Source organism: Bactrocera neohumeralis, unplaced genomic scaffold, assembly GCF_024586455.1.
Source record: "Bactrocera neohumeralis isolate Rockhampton unplaced genomic scaffold, APGP_CSIRO_Bneo_wtdbg2-racon-allhic-juicebox.fasta_v2 cluster10, whole genome shotgun sequence".
Classification (NCBI taxonomy): domain Eukaryota; kingdom Metazoa; phylum Arthropoda; class Insecta; order Diptera; family Tephritidae; genus Bactrocera; species Bactrocera neohumeralis.
The window spans coordinates 5,386,647-5,408,722 of NW_026089623.1; the positions used below are offsets into that span (position 1 = coordinate 5,386,647).

Genomic DNA, 22,076 nt, shown 5'->3' on the forward strand with positions numbered 1-22,076 from the left:
GATGAAATGGACAAAATTCACCTTTCAATTTGATCACAGAGGTATATATGTAAAAATGTTCATAATCTTAAGATTCTTAATTTATTCTTCAAAATCTATGTCGTCCACCTCAAAGTAACTCCTCTTAGCTCCAATAACTACTGCCAACGTTTTTTCAAACCCTTGAAACAGTTCTTAAAGTCAATTTTCGGAAGGAATTCGAACATTACCACTCATTGATAACAGAGAGAAAATTGTCAACGCAAACTTGTTTTTTGACCGGCTTTAACGTCGTTTGTTCGGCTTCGGTTCACCTTTAACCCGATATTCGACCGACTGATCGTCTGTCTATTAGATCTAATACTCATCGCCAGTTCATGACATCCTGTTAGTTGGAAAGCATTGTTTCACAGACGTTACGAGACGCTATTTTTCGAATAAATTTAGTGATCGTTTTTCACTTTCCTTAGGCCTAAATGATCTTATAAAACGATGTCAGTTTGATCTCTAACTGTTAATCGTCCATTCTGAAGCACAAATTTCTTTATTTTATTGACTTGTTGATCATCAGTTGAGGTTGACTCTATGAATAATTTGTATCAATAAAGAGCACTTGCTCGCGACAAAAAAATGATCACCGAAGGTCTAACATTCTGAAGGTCTCGGCACCATGTACACGAATCGAATCGAAAATATATTAAAATTTCACATTTTCTTTGATTTTCATTGTTTTACTTTTTTTATTATCGATCTTGAACGGCGGCAACAATTCTCTCCGTTCACATATATTTTTGGTATAATTTCAATCTGGCCGTTCCAGTCATTCCAATTGCAAAACGTCAAAACCTACACAATCCAGTCAACTGTCAAAGTTCGGTAGGTGAGTAGGTGAGCGGTCATCACATTTCCAGTGACAGGAGAGTTGGGCATCTCTTTATCTCTGCCCGACATGATGTATACTCATGCTTCAATGATTGAAATGATCGACAGCGTTCGGATTGTATACCATCCCTTAAACACTGATTTACTCGTGCACTTCGGTTATATTTCAAATACATATGTATGTATGTATATACATATGTATGTACTCGTACATACAAGAAATGTATGTACACCCAACTCTGTTTTTACACAAAATTGAAGTTACACAGTTGAGAAAAATTTTTTTTTTTGTAAAAAAAATTTTAATCTACTACAGTAAATCACTGTTTTATGTTTGTTTTTACCACACTTAGCACCATTGTTGAAATGAACATACATAGTAGTAACTGGGAAATCCACTTACTCGATAACTCTTACCTACACATTTTGTTCGCATACTATTTACATTGCTAAAATGGATATCTCCAGCGATGATACCGACTTTAGTCCAGTTCGTCGCAAACAATTGCGCTTTTTATCAAGTAGCGACGAATAATTATGTAGCTAAGTAAATATTTTTCCCTTATTTCTATTCTACTTTTTCTGTTCTTAGTTCTGGATTAACAGATTTCTTTTGTTTTTTGCATACTCTACCAATTTTTCACCTGTATCAATTATGAATAGTATATTAAGTTTTAATGCTCAATAAAATGTCATATAAACATACAATTTGTAGGCATATCTGGAATTTTATAGTTTTCGACTTTTTTAACACGGTTTTCCGAAGTAAATACAGTCGATCTCCTTTTAACGCGGTTCTTTTTAACGCGGAGTTTTTAACAATCCCCCGTTGTCTTTTTTACGCGGTTTTACTTTTTTAACGCGGTTGGCGAATCTCTAGTGCGCTTTGCAAGTACTGTTTAAATTGAAAGTTTAAGCCGTATATAAGCATGTATGTTCGTATTAAAAATGCAAACCTGCAACCATGTAAAAGGGAACCAAATGTCAAACCGAAAACAAACAAAATTACCGCGAAATGGCACCTAAGCGCAAAAGATTAAGCCTTAGGCAAAAAATTGTCATTTTAAATTCTTTAAAAAGTGGGGAAAAACCTGCAAACATTGCCAAGAGGCATAAAATTAACTAATCATCAGTTCGCACAATTAAAAGAAAGGAAAACTTTTACTGAATGCGGTTCCAGTAGCCTTACATATTCGTGCAACACTAGAGATGTCGTAATGGTTAAAGTTCGCGCTTGTATGGTGGATTGAGGACCTCGTCCATAGAAGAATTCCTGTGGATACTAGCTGCATAAAAGAAAAGGCCACTGTGTTTTATGAAAAATTTAAATGCGAAAAACCATCTAGTTCAAATATGCAAAATACGAAACAATTTTGTGCAAGTAATGGTTGGCTTAGGTGCTTCTTGAAAAGAAACTCGCTGCACAACGTCAAGATAACAGGCGAAAGTGCATCGGCAGATCAAGAGGCAGCAAAAATTTTCCCGAAAACTTTTTCAGACACAATTAAAGCACATGGCTATGTTGCAGACCAAATTTTCAATGCGGACGAAACCGGTCTATACTGGAAGAAAATGCCAAGCCGCACTTACGTAGCTAAACAAACCAGATCGGTGCACGGGTTTAAAACAGCAAAGGAGCGTGTCACGCTCTTACTGTGTAGCAATGCATCAGGGGACAAGGTTTTAAAACCTCTATTAGTGAACAAAAATTTAAAGCCGCGAGCTTTAAAAGGTAAGTTTTAATCATTAATAGCTGATTTGCAAAAATTTTATGTTTTCCGATTTTAGGAATGGATCTAAAGAAATTGCCAGTACATTGGATGGCAAACAAAAAGGCTTGGGTGACCGCATCGCTTTTCAAGGAGTGGTTCGAAAAGTGTTTTGTGCCTGAACTAAGAGGATACATGATCTCTAAAAACTTGGAATTTAAAGTGTTGTTATTAATTAACAATGCACCTGGACACCCAGTTATTGAGCACCCAAACGTCAAAGTGCTATTTCTTCCCCCAAACACAACATCTCTTTTGCAACCGCTGGACCAAGGCATCATTGCAGCTTTAAAAACTTATTACATAAAACATTCGTTTAGGTTCATTTTGAATAAATTGGAAAGTAATTCCGCAATTAATGTGATTTCTGCTTGGAAAGATTTTAATGTAAAGAATTGTATCGATTGTATTAAAATTGCCGCAAAGGATATTACAAAAACCAACCTAAGTAAATGCTGGAAAAATCTTTGGCAAGATGTTGTGTTACAAGAAGGAAGTGATAATGAAGGACTTGTTACCTAGGCGGAAATAGTTGAATTAGCCAAAAGCATCGGCGGTGAAGGTTTTGACGACATGGATATTGACGATATTAATGAACTGTTTGATCTGTATGCTCTAGACGATGTGGAAATTATTTATGCAATTGATAATAATAATAATAATGACCTTGAAAATGCAGAAGATGGTGTCAGCTCTCCACCCGTTTCACTTTCGTCAAAATTACTTCGAGAAGGATTAGACAAAGCTGCTGACCTTGAAAATCATTTTATAGATCATGATCCTAATGTTGAACGCTTATCAAAGTTTCGTCGAGATTTTAAAAACGCTATGGAGTGCTACCATTATTTATAAAAAAAGATGCATAAAGAAAAACCCCAAAGATTATTAACAGATTATTTTAAGAACTAAAATACTGCTTTGTACGTAGTTTAATATAATTTAAGTTACAATTGATCTCAATGTGAATTTTTGCCCAAATCTTGTAAAACAGGTTTAAAATATTTAAAATATATCAATGCATAGCGGATATATGTAATTGAACTCAATATGATTTTTTGTCCAAATTCTGTCAAACTAAAAGATATAGAATATATCAACGCATAGCGAATATGTGCATATGTAATAAATTTGTTTACTTCCCCAAATTTGAGTAACAGTTGGAATTTTGGTTATTTTAACGCGGATTTTTTTTTTGCGCGGATTTTTCGTAAAATAGCAACGAATAAACAAATTTGAATTGAAATGTGGGTTTTTTACGCGGATAAATTTGTGTCCCGGCAAACCGCGTTAAAAAGAGATCGACTGTATAGTTCTTTATTTCATCTTACACGGGTTTCAGATGACATGGAACGTATCCCCCATTTTACTATAGGAAACGCCTCTTTTCTTACACGGATTTCTGAGGAACGTAAAAAAAGAGTTGGGTGTATATACATATGTATGCATGGCAGTACTCGATGGAATTTCCATTTTTCACGCATCGAAAATTTGTAACATGCGCATATGTTAAAAGCTGATAAATTTTGTGCCACATATGATTCAAATCCAGCAGAAAAATTACTGTACTCGTAGATTCACCCGCAGGTTCACATCGATTCAAACAATCGTCGCAACGCTATGAACTGACAACTGATTACCGAAGAACAGATTGTTTATATTGCATCAAATCAGTTGACGGTGGCCTGTACTCGAATTGATCAACAATGTTGTCTATGATGAACTGAGTTGATTTGATTGTGTTTTTGGCACGAGTGTTGCAGCTCTCTGGTATATACATAGTACATATGTTAACAGCAATACAGTCAAGGAGGTTAAACACACGGAATACCCGATAACTGCTAGTCTAAGAGCCAGTGAATGGCAGAGTACAGGTATTTTACCAAAGATGATATTTTGTTCGGTGACACTTCTATACATACCTTACATGAAATGGGGAACAGCTAAGCCCAGCGAAGGTAGCTATGACGTCACCCAGGTAAGACAGGTACGTAAATCAGACCAAGTTCGCAAGTATTTTAACAAAGCTGGCATTTGGTCACAGCAAATAATATGGTAAATATAGCCAGAAAAATAAATGACAGACGATTTTTTCGGTTGTAACCTCGTGGCAGACGTTTTTGAAAAGTTAAAAAAAAAATTTTCGAAAGTACTTTAACAAATCTGGTTTTTATATACATATGTTATTTGTAATAGTATTATTAGTTTATTTTTCAAATGGCAGACGTTTTCTCCGCTTATAATACTCCGGCAAACGACAATATATATTGACAGTGTGATTATAAGTATGTACCTGTGTGTGATCATTTCTACATGGAAATATATATACTATTATAAAAAATATAAAAACAAAATTATATCGGGTGATTTTTTAAGAGCTTGATAACTTTTTTTTTAAAAAAAAAAAACGCATAAAATTTGCAAAATCTCATCGGTTCTTTATTTGAAACGTTAGATTGGTTCATGACATTTACTTTTTGAAGATAATTTCATTTAAATGTTGCGGCTGCGTCTTAGGTGGTCCATTCGGAAAGTCCAATTTTGGGCAACTTTTCGAGCATTTCGGCCGGAATAGCCCGAATTTCTTCGGAAATGTTGTCTTCCAAAGCTGGAATAGTTGCTGGCTTATTTCTGTAGACTTTAGACTTGACGTAGCCCCACAAAAAATAGTCTAAAGGCGTTAAATCGCATGATCTTGGTGGCCAACTTACGGGTCCATTTCTTGAGATGAATTGTTCTCCGAAGTTTTCCCTCAAAATGGCCATAGAATCGCGAGCTGTGTGGCATGTAGCGCCATCTTGTTGAAACCACATGAGTCAACATTTAAATGAAATTATCTTCAAAAAGTAAATGTCATGAACCAATCTAACGTTTCAAATAAAGAACCGATGAGATTTTGCAAATTTTATGCGTTTTTTTAAAAAAAAAAGTTATCAAGCTCTTAAAAAATCACCCGATATTTCCTACTTTATAATAATGAATTGGGAAGATGGGTTGTTTATAGATCAATAATAAGAACTATTATAACAACATTCACTTTATTGGTATTAATGAAAATATGTTTCGAGTTTTTATTGATATATTTTTATAATAATTTTCCATCGTATTATGATTCGTCAATTTCGTCGTCGGAAGCATTACTATTGTCATAATGCTCATCATCTTTGTCATCTTGTTCAACATCTTCGTTGTCGTCTGGAAAATTATGTATAATTTTTATAATTAATATTTTATAAATTTTAGTAATATCAATAAATCTTTCATGGTTTTCAGTCCCAGTAAGCATCCAAATATGAGACAACCGATTTTTTAAGTGAACCATATTGCCAAGCATTATAATTAATATATCTATATCAGAACCTCTAATGACGATATTTGACACGTCTAGAATACTGCATACATGATAAATAATTTTACTATCGGCTTCCTCGTGTAAAGGACAGGAGAGATCATCAACAAAACTCGATTCAACAATTTCATGATTCACTTTGTAGGAATAACAGTCGCGAAAGTTGAGATGTATTAATTTAGTCCAAAGGAACGGAATGACTTCACTGCTAGCCCAATGAACTGTGAAAAAATCTATTAAAGCCTCCTTAAATCGGATGTTTTTCAACTCCTTCGAGAAATCAGTTGGTCTAACTTGTTCAAGTCCTGAAATTATATACTGCATTTGAACAGTCTCAAGTCGTAAAGATCTTTCATTGTCTTTAATAGATGGAGACCAATATTGGTCGAAAACAACATCAATTCTTTGTCCGGGATATTTTGTGATCATTTGTAAAAATTTTTTAGAAATATTACCAAACGTTTTTGGCACTTCTTTCATGGAATGTAAAATGAAAAAACCATCAACAACGTAGACATTAGAAAACTGTGGCGGATTGTGCTCAATATTAGCTTCCAAAGCTTTAGCAAGTCCTGACTTGTCAGTTTTGTAGATTGTACCATCTAAATGGCACAAAGCTAATGGCACAGGTGTGATGGGGTGTGACGAAATTTTTATTACATCGATTTTATGATCCATTGATATCCCTAACCTGTGACCAAATAGAATTCGCTGTATTTTTATTTCTTTAGTTTTTCCACCCACTTTGATAGATTTACGTTTTTCAATTTGGCTAGCAAAATTAGGTAGCGGTATTTTCTTAACTGTTTCGTCGAATCGATTGACATTCGAGGAACACTCCGACAAAAATAATTCTCGTTGGTCACAGCCAATCTTTTCCACATTCAAGAGAAACTCTTCGACTTGAATTGTTGCTGCTTTACCAGATGCAATATTAAACAATTGATTGGTCGACAACTCAAGATTAAAGGGATTCATGTATTGGTCAAAAGCTTTTATAAATTTATAGAGTTGTTGTGAGCTTTTCTTTATATTGTGCGCTTTCAAATCTGCAGTGAGATGATAGAAGAGCGTATATCGTGGCTTCTAGCCCAACGTTGACGTGCTGAGATTGAATCCGTGAGGTGGATGATTCCCGTAAGCTTCCCAGCCGCATCGGCGTTGATAGTTTGTTCGAGAGTTAAATCTACGGGCTGCCTTGAAAACGTTTTTTCTGTTCTTTTAACTCCAAAAAAGCCGTTTTTAAAATCATCCTCCAATCCTGGATGAGTTTGTGCGACTTTTGATAAATTATAATGATAGTGGACTGTCCATCTGGCGTAATTTTGGTGGTTACAAACGAAGAACAAGTTATTAATTTTCGGTAATATGAACTTGAATAATTCAAAATCCACAATACGAATACTTCGACTTAGAATTAAATAATACTGTACAAGTTGTACGTAAATCATATAAAACTGAGCCGTCTTACCGAATTCACCGTTTATTGTTTTTTCTGCAAACTTTTCATACCTACTGTACAAATCTTTGAGGTGTTCATTATGAATGTAAAAGAATGGTACTTTGCAGCTTCTTAATCTCTCCAGTTCTTCAGTTATTTTAGTATTTATTTCAATATTTTCCCGTTGTAAAGCCATCATGGGATGTAGTCTCTTGCACCGATTAAAATGTTTCTCTTCCAAAAAGCTTTGTACCGATCCACTTGCAAGAAGTTCACTCTCCACCATTATTGTCGACAGTCCACAACCATCTATGATTTTTCCTATTGCTTTAAAATAAGATAGCATGATATGAAATGAGCCTTAATGTATAAATAATTTAGAATATTTTAATATCCCTTCGTGTTTTTCAGTTGCTTGAAGTTTTAGAGCGATTTTTGCAAGTGCTAAATCGTACGTCACTTGCATGTATGGTTGATTTAACTCTCCCAAAATCTTAATACTTTGATCCATCGTTGCTAAAACTACTGGAATCGCGGTAGGTGATGAGTTAATTGGGGTCAAATAGGAAATCCGTTGTTGTGGACTGTCGTCTTTTATTTTTGTGCTATTAAATCCTACCCACATAGGGATGTTTGGCAAGCCTAAGGCGTGACTTAACAGCATCAATTCTCTTGTATAGATCCATATTTACAATCATATTATCTTCATTTGCTTCAGTAGTATCTCCAATATCGGGTTGGAAGCCACTAGTCATCTTAGCTTTTTTTGTGTAAAAAGGTAGTTCTATGTCGATTGCTTCAAATGACCTTCTTCGGCGCCTATTTGTAAATGTTTCTGGTAACCCCTCTTCATCCACCAGGTCATTAGGTTTAATATTCTGACAGATTATGCCTACGGTATCATGGAGAGTGTCTTTACCAGTTTTTGTTTCAACAAACCGATCGTAGTTGTCATACGCAATACCTGTTGACAGATTTTCAGTTTTTTTTTATTACTTCCGGACACACTCCAGTTCGTGAAGTTGAAGTAAAAGTGGCTTATAACTTTCCGACTGCTTGTCAAAGTTTTCAATGCTATTCCTAAGCAAATATGTTTTGAAGTTTTGATATTACCATTATGTACCATATATACCATATCTTCACACATAGAATTGACGTGCCGTTTAAAATTGTCACAACTCCGACGCTTACGAGCATAACCTCCTATAACAAGCTACAAAATTAGAAACAGTAAGTGGTATCGAGCATTCACCTTGTATCAATCGATTACTAGTTATGTCATCTGGTAATCTAGATTTATTTAAGTTTATAACTTTTATGGCTTTTACCACCTTACAATAATTTACTCCAACACTGTACATCATTTAGCCTTACCATACCTCAACATAGCGCTTTCCACCATACTAGAAATATCCTACACTTACTAAACTTCACCTCACTGCATTGACTAAAGCTACGCTCACAATTTACCTCACTAAGCTCACCAAAGCTGCGCTATGTTTCTATATAAGCAAGCACTTTACACCAAATGCGATCATTTCTTCCAACTCGCCAGCCAGGACGGTCACACAGCAGCAAGCAGCAATAGGCAGTGGTAAGTGAAGTAGTTAGTTTTTGTAGACATTGCGTTGCAATTAGAGTTGGGTATTTTGTTAGGCCTCGCAGGCATTGCGTTGCAATGGCTCTGCCTTATATACAGTAGAATTGGGTATTTTGTTAGGATTCGCAGGCATTGCGTTGAAAAGGTATTACATCTCGGTGTGATACCAGTGCTTGTTAAACAATCGAAGTAGTTAGTTTTTGCAGGCGTTGTGTTGAAAAGGTTTTACACAAAATCAGTGTAATACCAGTGCTCGCAATGACTCTGCCTTATAACTTAATCGATGTGTTAGTTTTCGCAGGCGTTGCGTCGAAACGATATCACACCGAGTTGGAGTGCGCGCAATGGCTAGACCGTAGTCTCAGTTGGTTTGCGATACAGCGATACAGCTGTGATGGTGCGCTGCCTCGAGCAGCGTCACTACCGCAGCCTGCACATCAGTGCACCGTTAATATATCAGTCACAGCTGCGCTGCCTCGAACAGCGTCACTACCGCAGCCTGCACACTAGTGCACCGTTAATATATCAGTCACAGCTGCGCTGCCTCCAACGGCGTCAGTACCACTGCTTGCACACCATAGTGCACCGTTACCAAACTAACGCGATTAACTCGCATGTAAGTACAGACGAGAGAAAAGAAATAGTTCTCGAAGGGGTGCTCACCGTAGGTCAACGCGTTCGGTTGACATATTAATATTTTTATAATTTCTCCTTCGCAGGGGATCCATAGAACACTGTACTGTACCGTACAGTCAACACCATGTCTGGGAGTGACTACTCCTCACCAGAATATAGAAGGACCACCACCTTACCGTAATTATCGTGCCGACTTCGACAAGAACCAACGCCTGGCACACCAAATCCAATCGATTCCACCTGACTTGCCATATAAATATAAGCTTGTCTGGCTGTCCACATAAGGGGTGTGGATACATCTATTACAAAAAGTAAATATTTTTTTGCTAAGAGTTCGTGGGTCCCAAGGCTGACCCTGGAGCGACTGAGCATACCTCAGCTATGGACGATTATTTGATTGCAAGATATGAATTCGATCTTTAAATTTATCACGAATTTTGTTTTCTAAATAATTTACCTCTCTGAATAAGTCATTATATTGTTTATACAAATAAGAAACGAAATAATATCGCCCACGTTTAATTACGTTCCCTTCTATTAGAGAACAGATTTCTTCAAAAACAATTTGATGATTTTCTCGGGAAGCATGCCATGATGAATGCGCTGGTTTTTTCATTGATGAGGTTTTTTTGTTGTGCATTGTGATAAAAAATTTCTTGGGTTGTAATATTTGTCAGCTTTTTTAGTGTTTCGTCATATAAATCTGTATCAATCTTGAGATCTTCCAGAAGACTCGTTTGAAATGTTTCTTTATTTGAAGTGTGCAGAGCTTCGATTTTCGAACGAAATTTTTTATTTCTTTTGTTGCAAAAAAAGCATACCTTACCCAAATTTATTGAGCTGAAAGTTTTGGAAGGTGGACTATCAGTTGTTGATTCTGGGGGAATATCGACCTCTTCGTCCAACGCAGCAGTTTGTCCAAGATTTTGATTTTCTAGAATTTCACTTACACTACTATTTCTCTTACCGGTCGAATCTTGCATTGAAGTGTCAGCAATTGTCGAGTTGCTCGTAGATATTGATGGCTACTTATTTAATAAATACTCTGATGAAATACTAGATTGAGATACTGATGCAACTACATTGTCACTAACGGTAGATAGGTTATCTGCAGTCGAATCTTACACCAAAGTGTCTGCAATTTCAGAGTTACTCGCAGATATTGATGGTTGCTCGTTTGATGAACATTCTGAACTAACACGTGTTTTAGTTGCTGACAAAACGACATTTTTACTTGTTTCAAGAAATTTTCTCTTCAATGCTGTAAATGAACTATAACATGCACTGTGATAACCTGATTCATAAATATCACTATGTAAAACAGTATTTTGATATTTAAGTTTATGAAGTTTTCGTTGTCGCAAAATCAATCGACATTTTCCTATAGTTTCCTCAGAAAACAAATGTACTTTATCATTTTTTTCTATGTCACAACAAACACACTTCAATTCGGACGACATACTTGTGATTCATGAAAACAATAATTGAAACCATAAGAATTAAAATAAACTTTATAATATTAAATGTTGTATTACGCTCAATGAGATGATTCTCGACTAACGGTCCAAAATAAAGCAAAAACATGTGACAACATAACCGTTACGCCGGGTGTGCTATTTAATTGTCTGGGGTTATACTGCGTTTTAGTCAGAGATACTCACGAGAGTGAATGCGATAGCAGTAGTACTACATAGGAAATAAAGAGAGAGTAGAAATATACTTCATATATTATATACTTTATACACAAACTAATGCTCGAGGCTCGAGTGTGTCGCGCACTGTCAATATATATTGCCGTCTGCCGGAGAATTATAACCGGAGAAAACTTCTGCCGTTTGAAAAATAAACTAATAATACTATTAGTAGTGCGTTTCTGTAACTTTTCGTTATGATATTGAAAGAAATATCACTTTTGCGTAACGAAAGGTTTATAACGAACAATTGTTTTGAAGTGTTTCTATAACTCAGAAAAGTCACCTTTCGTTATGGTTGTGGTGAGTCGTTACCGATGTTATCGAAAATGTGCTATAACTAAAATGAATGCATAAACATCTGTCAATATACGAATATATTTGTTTTGTTTACTGCAAAAAAGTTTTGTTTACTCTTATTTTTTTTATTCGTAAGTACAAATAATATTTTATATACTATATACATATATATTTTGAATGTATAAATTTATTATCAATGTTATAATTTCTTAGTGACTCAAATTATGATAGCTGCTGCATTATTTGCCTTATTGGAGGACCAACGGAAAATGTTACGCCTTCATCGGCGACATCTGAGGGATACAACTGACCCATTTCATTTACCGGAAGCTCGCTTTGAAGAGCTATTCCGTTTTAAAAAAGATCCCGCAATAGCATTGTTACAAGAGCTAAGTTCTCATATGAAAAGTGGCGAAAGGCGTACGTTTGTCCCAAAATCATTAAGAATGACTGCAGCTCTTCATTACTATGCGACAGGATCATATTTCAGAGACGTTGGCCAAGATTTTGTGTGCTCATTAAGCAAGACAGTTGTGTGTCGTGCAGTAAAAGAAGTCACAAACATCATTGAAGGAAAATTAATATGTAAATACATTAAATTTCCAACATCTTTAGAGCAACAAAACAAAATAAAACAAACGTAAGAAAATCATTATATAGGTACATAAAAAATATTGTGTATGTACATATGTGTTTATATTTTTACAGATTTTTTTCATCTACGGGTTTTCCTGGGTGCGTTGGTGCTATTGATTGCACCCATGTTAAAATTAAAAAGCCGGCCGCTGATGTTGAATGCTGCTACATAAACAGAAAGGGCTACTTTTCCAAAAATGTGCAACTTATTTGTGACTACAATTTAAACATAGTGTCTGGGAACGCGCGTTATGGTGGTAGTACCCATGATGCTTTTATTTGGGAGAACAGCCAATGTAAACAATTTTTGGAAAGGCAAAACGCCAGTGATGTAGATTCAAGTTGGCTTATTGGTGATTCAGGCTATCCACAGCAACCATGGTTGATGACACCATTTCGAAATCCACAGACGATTGGGCAAAATAATTACAATGATTCCCACTTTCGGGCTCGGAATTGTGTTGAAAGGCTTAATGGAGTTTTGAAAAAGGTATTTGGGTGCTTATCACATGAACGGGGTGTATTGTTTAAACCAGCATATGCTGGATCAATAATAAATGCGTGTTTAACTTTGCACAATATCAGATTAAAAAGAAATTTACCAATTCCAGACATAAACGTATCGTCAAATTTCAGTATGGAAGTTGACAATTTGGAAGAGAATCGTGAAAATTGTAGTGTGCTAAATCAAGGCAGAAGATGTCGGGATAATATAGTACGAAATTATTTTAACTAACTAATTATTTTAATTATAAAAAAATCACAAATAAATTAACATAAAAAAAGGATTTTATTTCAACAAAAAACAATTCATTTTAAATAATAATAATAACAAAAATATAATATAATATAAAAAAAGCTTTGTTTATTATTTTTCGCATAATTGTTTAAGCGAAGCGACCATGGATTGCACGGAGGCACGAATGTCTTTCGCCATGGACAGCAACTGGTCAAATTCCTCCTGTCGTTTGCGTTCCTGCTCAGCAAGAGTGTTTTTCACTTGTTCAAATGCACTGAAGAAAGTGGCAGTATGTCGCATTCTGTCTGGTGTGGGCGATGGCACTGTATTGGGTTTGGTTGATGGCAGTGCAGCAGTTGAGGTTTTTTGAGGTGTATCCAACACGTCATCAAGTGATTTCTTCAATTCTTCATCTGCACTATCATTCATCTAAATATGAAACTTTGTGATTAAAACTCCATATTTTTTTTTGTTATACGAAGATATTACCTCTTGAAACCCCGACTCCTTAGTAACGCCATCGCCATCAACAAGTGCAGTTGGGAAAAAGTCTAACACTTGCAGGTCCATACCATCTAGCGGTGCTGGACCTTCAGAGGCAGGACGATTTCCAGTAGCGTTCTGGAAACGCATAATTGCGGCCTGCTGCTTCTTTACGCCTGACTTCTAGTCTGCCCAGCACTGCGAATTGAAATAAATATCAATGAATGCACAATTGTACATACATGCATATGTTAATATATAATATACTGAACGAACCTTTTTCCACTGCTCAACGGTTTTACATGCTCCTCCGCATGCATTCAATTCCTCTGTGAGAGTTGCCCATACAGCATTAGCAGCTTTGCCGCTGTTTGGGCCACCAAATTGTCCGGTACCAACATTTCTATGATTTTTCAATAAATCTAGAAATTTTTGTTTTTGTTGTTTGGTAACTTTTCCACTTCTTACTTTTTTCTGTAAATAATATAAACAATATACACATAAATAAAACATCAACATTTTTCCAGCTTACCTCGCTCATCTTTATTTTGGCGAAAAATATCACTGCAATTTTTTTAATGATGTGATAACGAATGTCATAACGAAAGAAATAACGAAAATGCTTTTCACCAGACTTACAGAAGCATTACACTTCGTTATACTAGTGAATTCGATATATCGTTCGTTATTATGCATACCGGAAAGTTACAGAAACGCACTACAGATTTGTTAAAATACTTTCGAAAATTTTTTTTTTCAAATTTTCAAAAACGTTTGCCACGAGGTTACAACCGAAAAAATCGTGTGCCATTTATTTTTCTGGCTATATTTACCATATTATTTGCTGTGACCAAACGCCAGCTTTGTTAAAATACTTGCGAACTTGGTCTGATTTACGTACCTGTCTTACCTGGGTGACGTCATAGCTACCTTCGCTGGGCTTAGCTGTTCCCCATTTCATGTAAGGTATGTATAGAAGTATCACCGAACAAAATATCATCTTTGGTAAAATACATGTACTCTGCCATTCACTGGCTCTTAGACTATGCATTTGAATTTGCCACATAACCACAAATATGTAGCAGTCATCGAACAACAACTACGTACTTTAATTAAGTATATGATAAATAGTAATGTATAACATAGAATGGTCGTATTTATGTTTAGTGTTTTGCTTGAGTAACATTAAAGCGAATAAATAAAGAACGCTCCACACTTTAGGTGTAGAGCTAAAAATATACTACTTACAATATATTAGATTATAATGCCCTGCGAACAGTTTTAAGTTTTAAAGTTAGCCTAAGTGGAAGCAGAAATTTCCAGTGCACCAGCTCCGATTCCAGCACAATTATGTAACTATACAAATCCAAGTGAAGTGGATCTGAACATGTTTAAAACATTAAATAATTTCCCCGATAGTTATTTCGAGAACAAGAATTGGAGAAAATTATTTATTAAGTTAATGGATAGCCTTAAATAATTACAAGATCAGAGTATATATGAACAAGCATAATGATTCATGGAAAAATAACCCAAAAAACGACGCAAATACTGATCAATAACAACACCATCCATAATTACTACGCCATAATAGATATACTGGATAACTCCTATGTAGACCAGCGCCAACAATTCTTACTAGAGGAAGAGATGATGAGAACCCGACAAATCAATACACCGATTCATATGTATTATGATCAAATAAATCAAACTCTGAACGTAGTATTTTCAAAAATATAAATGATGCACAAAAACGAATATGGTATCAATGCACTTAAAAAAGAAGTACTGTCTAAAGCATTACTCATATTCATATCAGGTTTATGCAACATAGTAACAAAAAACGCTTTCTACTCTCGTACAAGCCTTACACTAGTCGAAGTTTATGGAATAGCACGATTCTCACTACCAAAAACTTGAGTACATACCGAAAGCACTACAAATACTCTACTAAATACACTTTCAGCAAAGAACATTTTATGTGCCACAGCACAAAAACGAATGAATATGGACTCTTCAACGCATTTTACACCACCAACGCGACAAAACTGTAATATGACGTTGCAACAACCAGTCCAACATCAAAGAAAGAGTCAACGACTGAACCATATGGACAACGAGCAACACGAAATACAGTCCATGTCTAATGAAATTAGGAGTGGAGCAGGTAAAAATTAGTACATTTTTATAAGAGACCACGGTCTACCGACACTTAAAGTAGCTTTGCAAGGAAAAATTATCCATAAGCTAAAACTATACTGTAGGAAACAAAGAATTTTAACAAAAAAATTAAGGAATTAATGAAGAGGTCAAAATCTCTATCATTAATACTTCTCGAGATATTCAGCTTTTTAAGGAAGGCTGTATGCAATTTTCATAGATTTTTTAATACATACGAATATCTCGAGAAGTATTAATGATTGCGATTTTGACCTCGAACCTTTTTTTAGCAAAAAAAAAATTCCTACAAGATTTCATATAGGTACATTTTTTCTATAGCTCTTGTCATTTACTAGATATATACAAAAAAATGCGAATTTCGTGGAAAAGTCAGGTTTAGAGCCTCGTATTACCTCGTATGTATGTATGTACCTCGTAAATGTACTTCATATACATTTTTTCTATAGCTCTTGTCATTTACGAGATATATGTATATAAAAAGAGAGCCTCGTACTACCTCGCCGGTGTGAGTTACGACTTTGTTGCACTAGGCACTTTTGTAGAGTGACCAATTCTGAGAAATATGCGTCTAAGGTCAAAGCGATGTCATAAAATACCTCTGATCTGTAGGAATTTAAAGATAAAAAATCACGATTGTAGTGTATTTTCTTGTTTTTACATGCCTTGGTCCAGTTCTTAATGTTAATATTAAGGGCTAAAATTTTCAGGGAAATGTTTTTGGGGTATTTCCAAGGAAATTTCGGGATTGAAAAGAATTAATAGTTCAAAAAAACACCCTAATATACATATATAAATGTTGTTGGAGGATGGAGTCATGTGTAGAAGTTCACGCAAGTGAGGAAAGTTCTCTGATCGCCATTCACTTGGGAGTGGCCAGAAACGATTCTTTTACACATGGCTCAAGCAGCTCACTACTTCCGGTCTTTGACCAAGTATCCTCTGGGTAGCCTAAGAAAATCCGTTCGAAGGCGAGCTAAAGTGAGAAGGCGAAACATTCCCTACAAGGGTTGTGCGCTGGGCTTGGGACCCGCCACGTAAAAAAACAATACCAATGAAAACGTTTAAACAGCCTCGGATGAGAGACCCCCTTTTGATGACGACCATGGCAAACGGAATAAGGACTACGATTTGAGGGCATGCACCTGGAATGTCCGGACCCTTAATTGGGAAGGTGCCGCTGCCCAGCTGGTTGATGTCCTCGCAAAAATAAAGGCTGACATCACCGCCGTCCAAATGCGATGGACGGGACAAGGACAGAGACGAGTAGGTCCTTGTGACATTTACTACAGTGGCCATATAAAGGAGCGCAAGTTTGGTGTTGGATTCGTGGTGGGAGAGAGACTCCGTCGCCGAGTACTATCATTCACTCCGATGAATGAACGTCTAGCCACAATCCGCATCAAAGCGAGGTTCTTCAACATATCGCTGATTTACGCCCACGCCCCGACGGAAGAGAAGGACGATGTGACCAAAGATGCCTTCTATGAGCGCTTGGAGCGCGCTTATGAGAGCTGCCCGCGCCACGATGTCAAAATCGTGCTTGGCGACTTAAACGCCAGGGTGGGCAAAGAAGGTATATTTGGCACTACGGTCGGTAAATTCAGCCTCCACGACGAAACATCCCCAAATGGGTTGAGGCTGATTGACTTCGCCGGGGCCCGAAATATGGTTATCTGTAGTACTAGATTCCAGCATAAAAAGATTCATCAAGCTACCTGGCTGTCTCCGGATCGAAAAACTACCAACCAGATCGATCATGTTGTGATAGATGGAAGATACGTCTCCAGTGTTTTAGATGTGCGTGCGCTCCGTGGTCCTAACATCGACTCGGACCACTATCTTGTTGCAGCTAAGATTCGCACTCGCCTCTGTGCAGCAAAAAACGCACGCCAACAAACACAAGGAAGGTTCGACGTCGAAAAGCTGCAATCACAACAGACTGCCGAACGATTTTCTACTCGGCTTGCACTCCTGCTCTCTGAGAGCACTAGTCAACAACTCGTTTGGTTTTAGGAAAGAGCAAAAGAAGTGTCGCAGCGGAGAGAAAACAGGCTGCCTACCTCGCAACGTTACGATCGACCACTACACGTGCGGGATGGGATAGATACCGAGAGTTGAAGAGGGAAGCGAGACGCATTTGCAGACAGAAGAAGAAAGAGGCCGAAATGCGTGAGTACGAAGAGCTTGATAAGCTGGCCGACAGGGGTAATGCTCGAAAATTCTACGAAAAATGCGGCGGCTTACAGAAGGTTTCAAGACCGGAGCATACTCTTGTAGAACCCCCAAAGGTGATCTAGTCACTGATGCCCAGAGCATAGTTAAATTATGGAGGGAACACTTCTCCAGCCTGCTGAATGGCAGTGAACGCACAACACCAGGAGAAGGAGAACCCGATTCCCCAATCGATGACGATGGAGCAGACGTTCCACTACCCGACCATGAAGAAGTTCGAATAGCAATTGCCCGCCTCAAGAACAACAAAGCGGCAGGGGCCGACGGACTACCGGCCGAGCTATTCAAACACGGCGGCGAAGAACTAATAGGGAGCATGCATCAGCTTCTTTGTAAAATATGGTCGGACGAGAGCATGCCCAACGATTGGAATTTAAGTGTACTATGCCCAATCCATAAAAAAGGAGACCCCACAATCTGCGCCAACTACCGTGGGATTAGCCTCCTCAACATCGCATATAAAGTTCTATCGAGCGTATTGTGTGAAAGATTAAAGCCCACCGTCAACAAACTGATTGGACCTTATCAGTGTGGCTTCAGACCTGGAAAATCAACAACCGACCAGATATTCACCATGCGCCAAATCTTGGAAAAGACCCGTGAAAGGAGAATCGACACACACCACCTCTTCGTCGATTTCAAAGCTGCTTTCGACAGCACGAAAAGGAGCTGCCTTTATGCCGCGATGTCTGAATTTGGTATCCCCGCAAAACTAATACGGCTGTGTAAACTGACGTTGAACAACACGAAAAGCTCCGTCAGGATCGGGAAGGACCTCTCCGAGCCGTTCGATACCAAACGAGGTTTCAGACAAGGCGACTCCCTATCGTGCGACTTCTTCAACCTGCTCCTGGAGAAAATAGTTCGAGCTGCAGAACTAAACAGAGAAGGTACCATCTTCTATCGGGTGATTTTTTAAGAGCTTGATAACTTTTTTAAAAAAAAAAAACGCATAAAATTTGCAAAATCTCATCGGTTCTTTATTTGAAACGTTAGATTGGTTCATGACATTTACTTTTTGAAGATAATTTCATTTAAATGTTGACCGCGGCTGCGTCTTAGGTGGTCCATTCGGAAAGTCCAATTTTGGGCAACTTTTTCGAGCATTTCGGCCGGAATAGCCCGAATTTCTTCGGAAATGTTGTCTTCCAAAGCTGGAATAGTTGCTAGCTTATTTCTGTAGACTTTAGACTTGACGTAGCCCCACAAAAAATAGTCTAAAGGCGTTAAATCGCATGATCTTGGTGGCCAACTTACGGGTCCATTTCTTGAGATGAATTGTTCCCCGAAGTTTTCCCTCAAAATGGCCATAGAATCGCGAGCTGTGTGGCATGTAGCGCCATCTTGTTGAAACCACATGTCAACCAAGTTCAGTTCTTCCATTCCGTAACGTTGCGTCCAACAGCATCTTTGAAAAAATACGGTCCAATGATTCCACCAGCGTACAAACCACACCAAACAGTGCATTTTTCGGGATGCATGGGCAGTTGGCCACCAAGATCATGGGATTTAACGCCTTTAGACTATTTTTTGTGGGGCTACGTCAAGTCTAAAGTCTACAGAAATAAGCCAGCAACTATTCCAGCTTTGGAAGACAACATTTCCGAAGAAATTCGGGCTATTCCGGCCGAAATGCTCGAAAAAGTTGCCCAAAATTGGACTTTCCGAATGGACCACCTAAGACGCAGCCGCGGTCAACATTTAAATGAAATTATCTTCAAAAAGTAAATGTCATGAACCAATCTAACGTTTCAAATAAAGAACCGATGAGATTTTGCAAATTTTATGCGTTTTTTTTTTTAAAAAAGTTATCAAGCTCTTAAAAATCACCCGATATAAGAGTGTACAACTGCTGGCGTATGCCGACGATATTGATATCATCGGCCTCAACACCCGCGCCGTTAGTTCTGCTTTCTCTAGGCTGGACAAGGAAGCACAGAAAATGGGTCTGGTAGTGAACGAGGGCAAAACGAAATATCTCCTGTCATCAAACAAACAGTCGTCGCACTCGCGACTTGGCTCTCACGTCACTGTTGACAGTCATAACTTTGAAGTTGTAGATAATTTCGTCTATTTAGGAACTAGCATTAACACCACTAATAATGTCAGCCTGGAAATCCAACGCAGGATTGCTCTTGCCAACAGGTGCTACTTCGGACTGAGTAGGCAATTGAAAAGTAAAGTCCTCTCTCGACGAACAAAAACCAAACTCTATAAGTCGCTCATAATTCCCGTCCTGCTATATGGTGCAGAGGCTTGGACGATTACGTGTTTTCGAGAGAAAAATTCTGCGAAAGATTTATGGTCCTTTGCGCATTGACCACGGCGTATATCGCATCCGATGGAACGATGAGCTGTACGAGATAGACGACATTGACATAGTTCAGCGAATTAAAAGGCAGCGGCTACGCTGGCTAGGTCATGTTGTCCGGATGGATGAAAACACTCCAGCTCTGAAAGTATTCGACGCAGTACCCGCCGGGGGAAGCAGAGGAAGAGGAAGACCTCCACTCCGTTGGAAGGACCAAGTGGAGAAGGACCTGGCTTCGCTTGGAATATCCAATTGGCGCCACGCAGCGAAAAGAAGAAACGACTGGCGCGCTGTTGTTAACTCGGCTATAATCGCGTAAGCGGTGTCTACGCCAATTAAGAAGAAGAAGAAATGTTGTCCTAAGTAGTATGTACAGACCTTACATAAAGTCAACATAGATTTTCAAACATAATTCTTGGGACATATAACAAACATGGCAGGATTACGATTACAATATATGTAGAAAAATTATATTTATATAGTAATAAACAGATACACATAAAACCGCTACCCCACTTAAAGATTTACCGTCGTTTTTAGGATTAGGATTATTGGAAATTTGTCAAAACTTTGTTCACATTAACCATTATCTCAGAGGAGAAAATTAAACGGATTAACTTAGATGAACAATAAACTAAAAGAGGAAATAGAACTTTATCAACCAGATTTTAAACCACTGATGTAAGTAACTTTGCTATAGGAGCAGTATCTAGCCAAGGAAAGAATCCCATTGCATTTATTTCATGAACACTTACGTCCACAAAACAAAAAGAAATGCAATAATTTGGGCACCCCAAAAAAAGTAAGAAATTACCTACATGGAATAACAGATTTAACTATTTACACTGATCATCAGTCTTTAGCCCCGAATCCTGAACCAAAAAATAAAAAAAATTCTTAGAAGAATAAGTTGATAAAATGAAATAAATGTAGTAGCAGAGGCTTTACCTAGACAAATAAGCACTATATCAGATGTACATATGTATCTATACACCCAGCAGAATCGTCAGCTATACGCCACATAAACACAGTAAACTTACCACTTAATTTCTTTAACACACTTTTTCCTAAGCACAAACGATTCACTATTAGCTTTAAAACTTCAGAGAAAGAAATATCTCTCCTGTCTATATCGCTACTAAAAATACTCCTATTAACGCAAACTAAACACAAAGCGACGTTTCCATGAAATACTAGATGTGGTCATCACACAAATATTTCCACACCGTAACGGGCTCGTGGCCACGCAAACCTTACCACTTAAAATTTTCAAGTATTGAACATATTTGACAACATTTCATAGCGGTACTTTTTGCGGAATAGAAATTTTTTTTTAGAAATAAGTTAATGATATGTTATTAATTAAAAATATTAAAAATTAAAAACAAAACCCATTCAGCTATAGATAAATCAATTGAAAGATAGTGAGCTTTACAAAATGAGCTCGAAATGTAAGAGAGTGACATGCGATGATAAAAATTATATTTTTTATTTTTTAAATTTAATTTCATTTACAATATATTTGAAATTAATATTTTATTTTTGTTTTTTTTTTTTAAACAATAAAATCCTCCGCTATTATATAAGCACAGAAAAGCTAATTTGTGTTTTACTCATTAAACGTCATTTACATATTTTTTTATTTTGCTGTAAAATTAATTAGATTAGATCAATTTGTGTACTTTGAGTATTGCATTATATTTTCATTTCCTAATGTATACATATATTATACAGAGAAGGCATCAGATGGAATTCAAAATAGCGTTATATTGGTTGTGAACCGATTTCACCCATATTTCGTACACGTCATCAGGGTGTTAAGAAAATATTATATACCGAATTTCATTGAA

At 37.0% G+C, this 22,076-nt stretch overlaps 2 protein-coding genes, 1 long non-coding RNA gene and 1 pseudogene across 5 annotated transcripts in view; 2 read left to right on the plus strand and 2 right to left on the minus strand.

The window, feature by feature from the left end:
* Positions 1-13,084, plus strand: part of LOC126764875 (putative nuclease HARBI1) — a 58,937-nt gene extending 45,853 nt beyond the window's left edge. Inside the window, exons 1-3 of one of the 2 annotated variants that reach the window (XM_050482518.1) lie at positions 11,515-11,647; positions 11,858-12,284; positions 12,353-13,083. In XM_050482518.1, coding sequence (XP_050338475.1) covers positions 11,869-12,284; positions 12,353-13,016 — 1,080 coding nt within the window. In that variant the 5' untranslated portion in view covers positions 11,515-11,647; positions 11,858-11,868 and the 3' untranslated portion in view covers positions 13,017-13,083. Of the gene's footprint in view, positions 1-11,514; positions 11,648-11,857; positions 12,285-12,352 lie in introns of those variants that run through there. The other variant, XM_050482519.1, reaches the window with a different exon arrangement.
* Positions 1-22,076, minus strand: part of LOC126764867 (galactosylgalactosylxylosylprotein 3-beta-glucuronosyltransferase S) — an 89,101-nt gene that overhangs the window by 40,674 nt on the left and 26,351 nt on the right. The window lies entirely within an intron of this gene.
* Positions 5,191-20,736, plus strand: LOC126765027 (uncharacterized). The gene is made up of 2 exons (XR_007668243.1): positions 5,191-5,473; positions 19,641-20,736. It is a non-coding gene; the product is annotated as an uncharacterized LOC126765027 (long non-coding RNA).
* LOC126764909 (uncharacterized) lies at positions 13,127-14,215 on the minus strand (annotated as a pseudogene).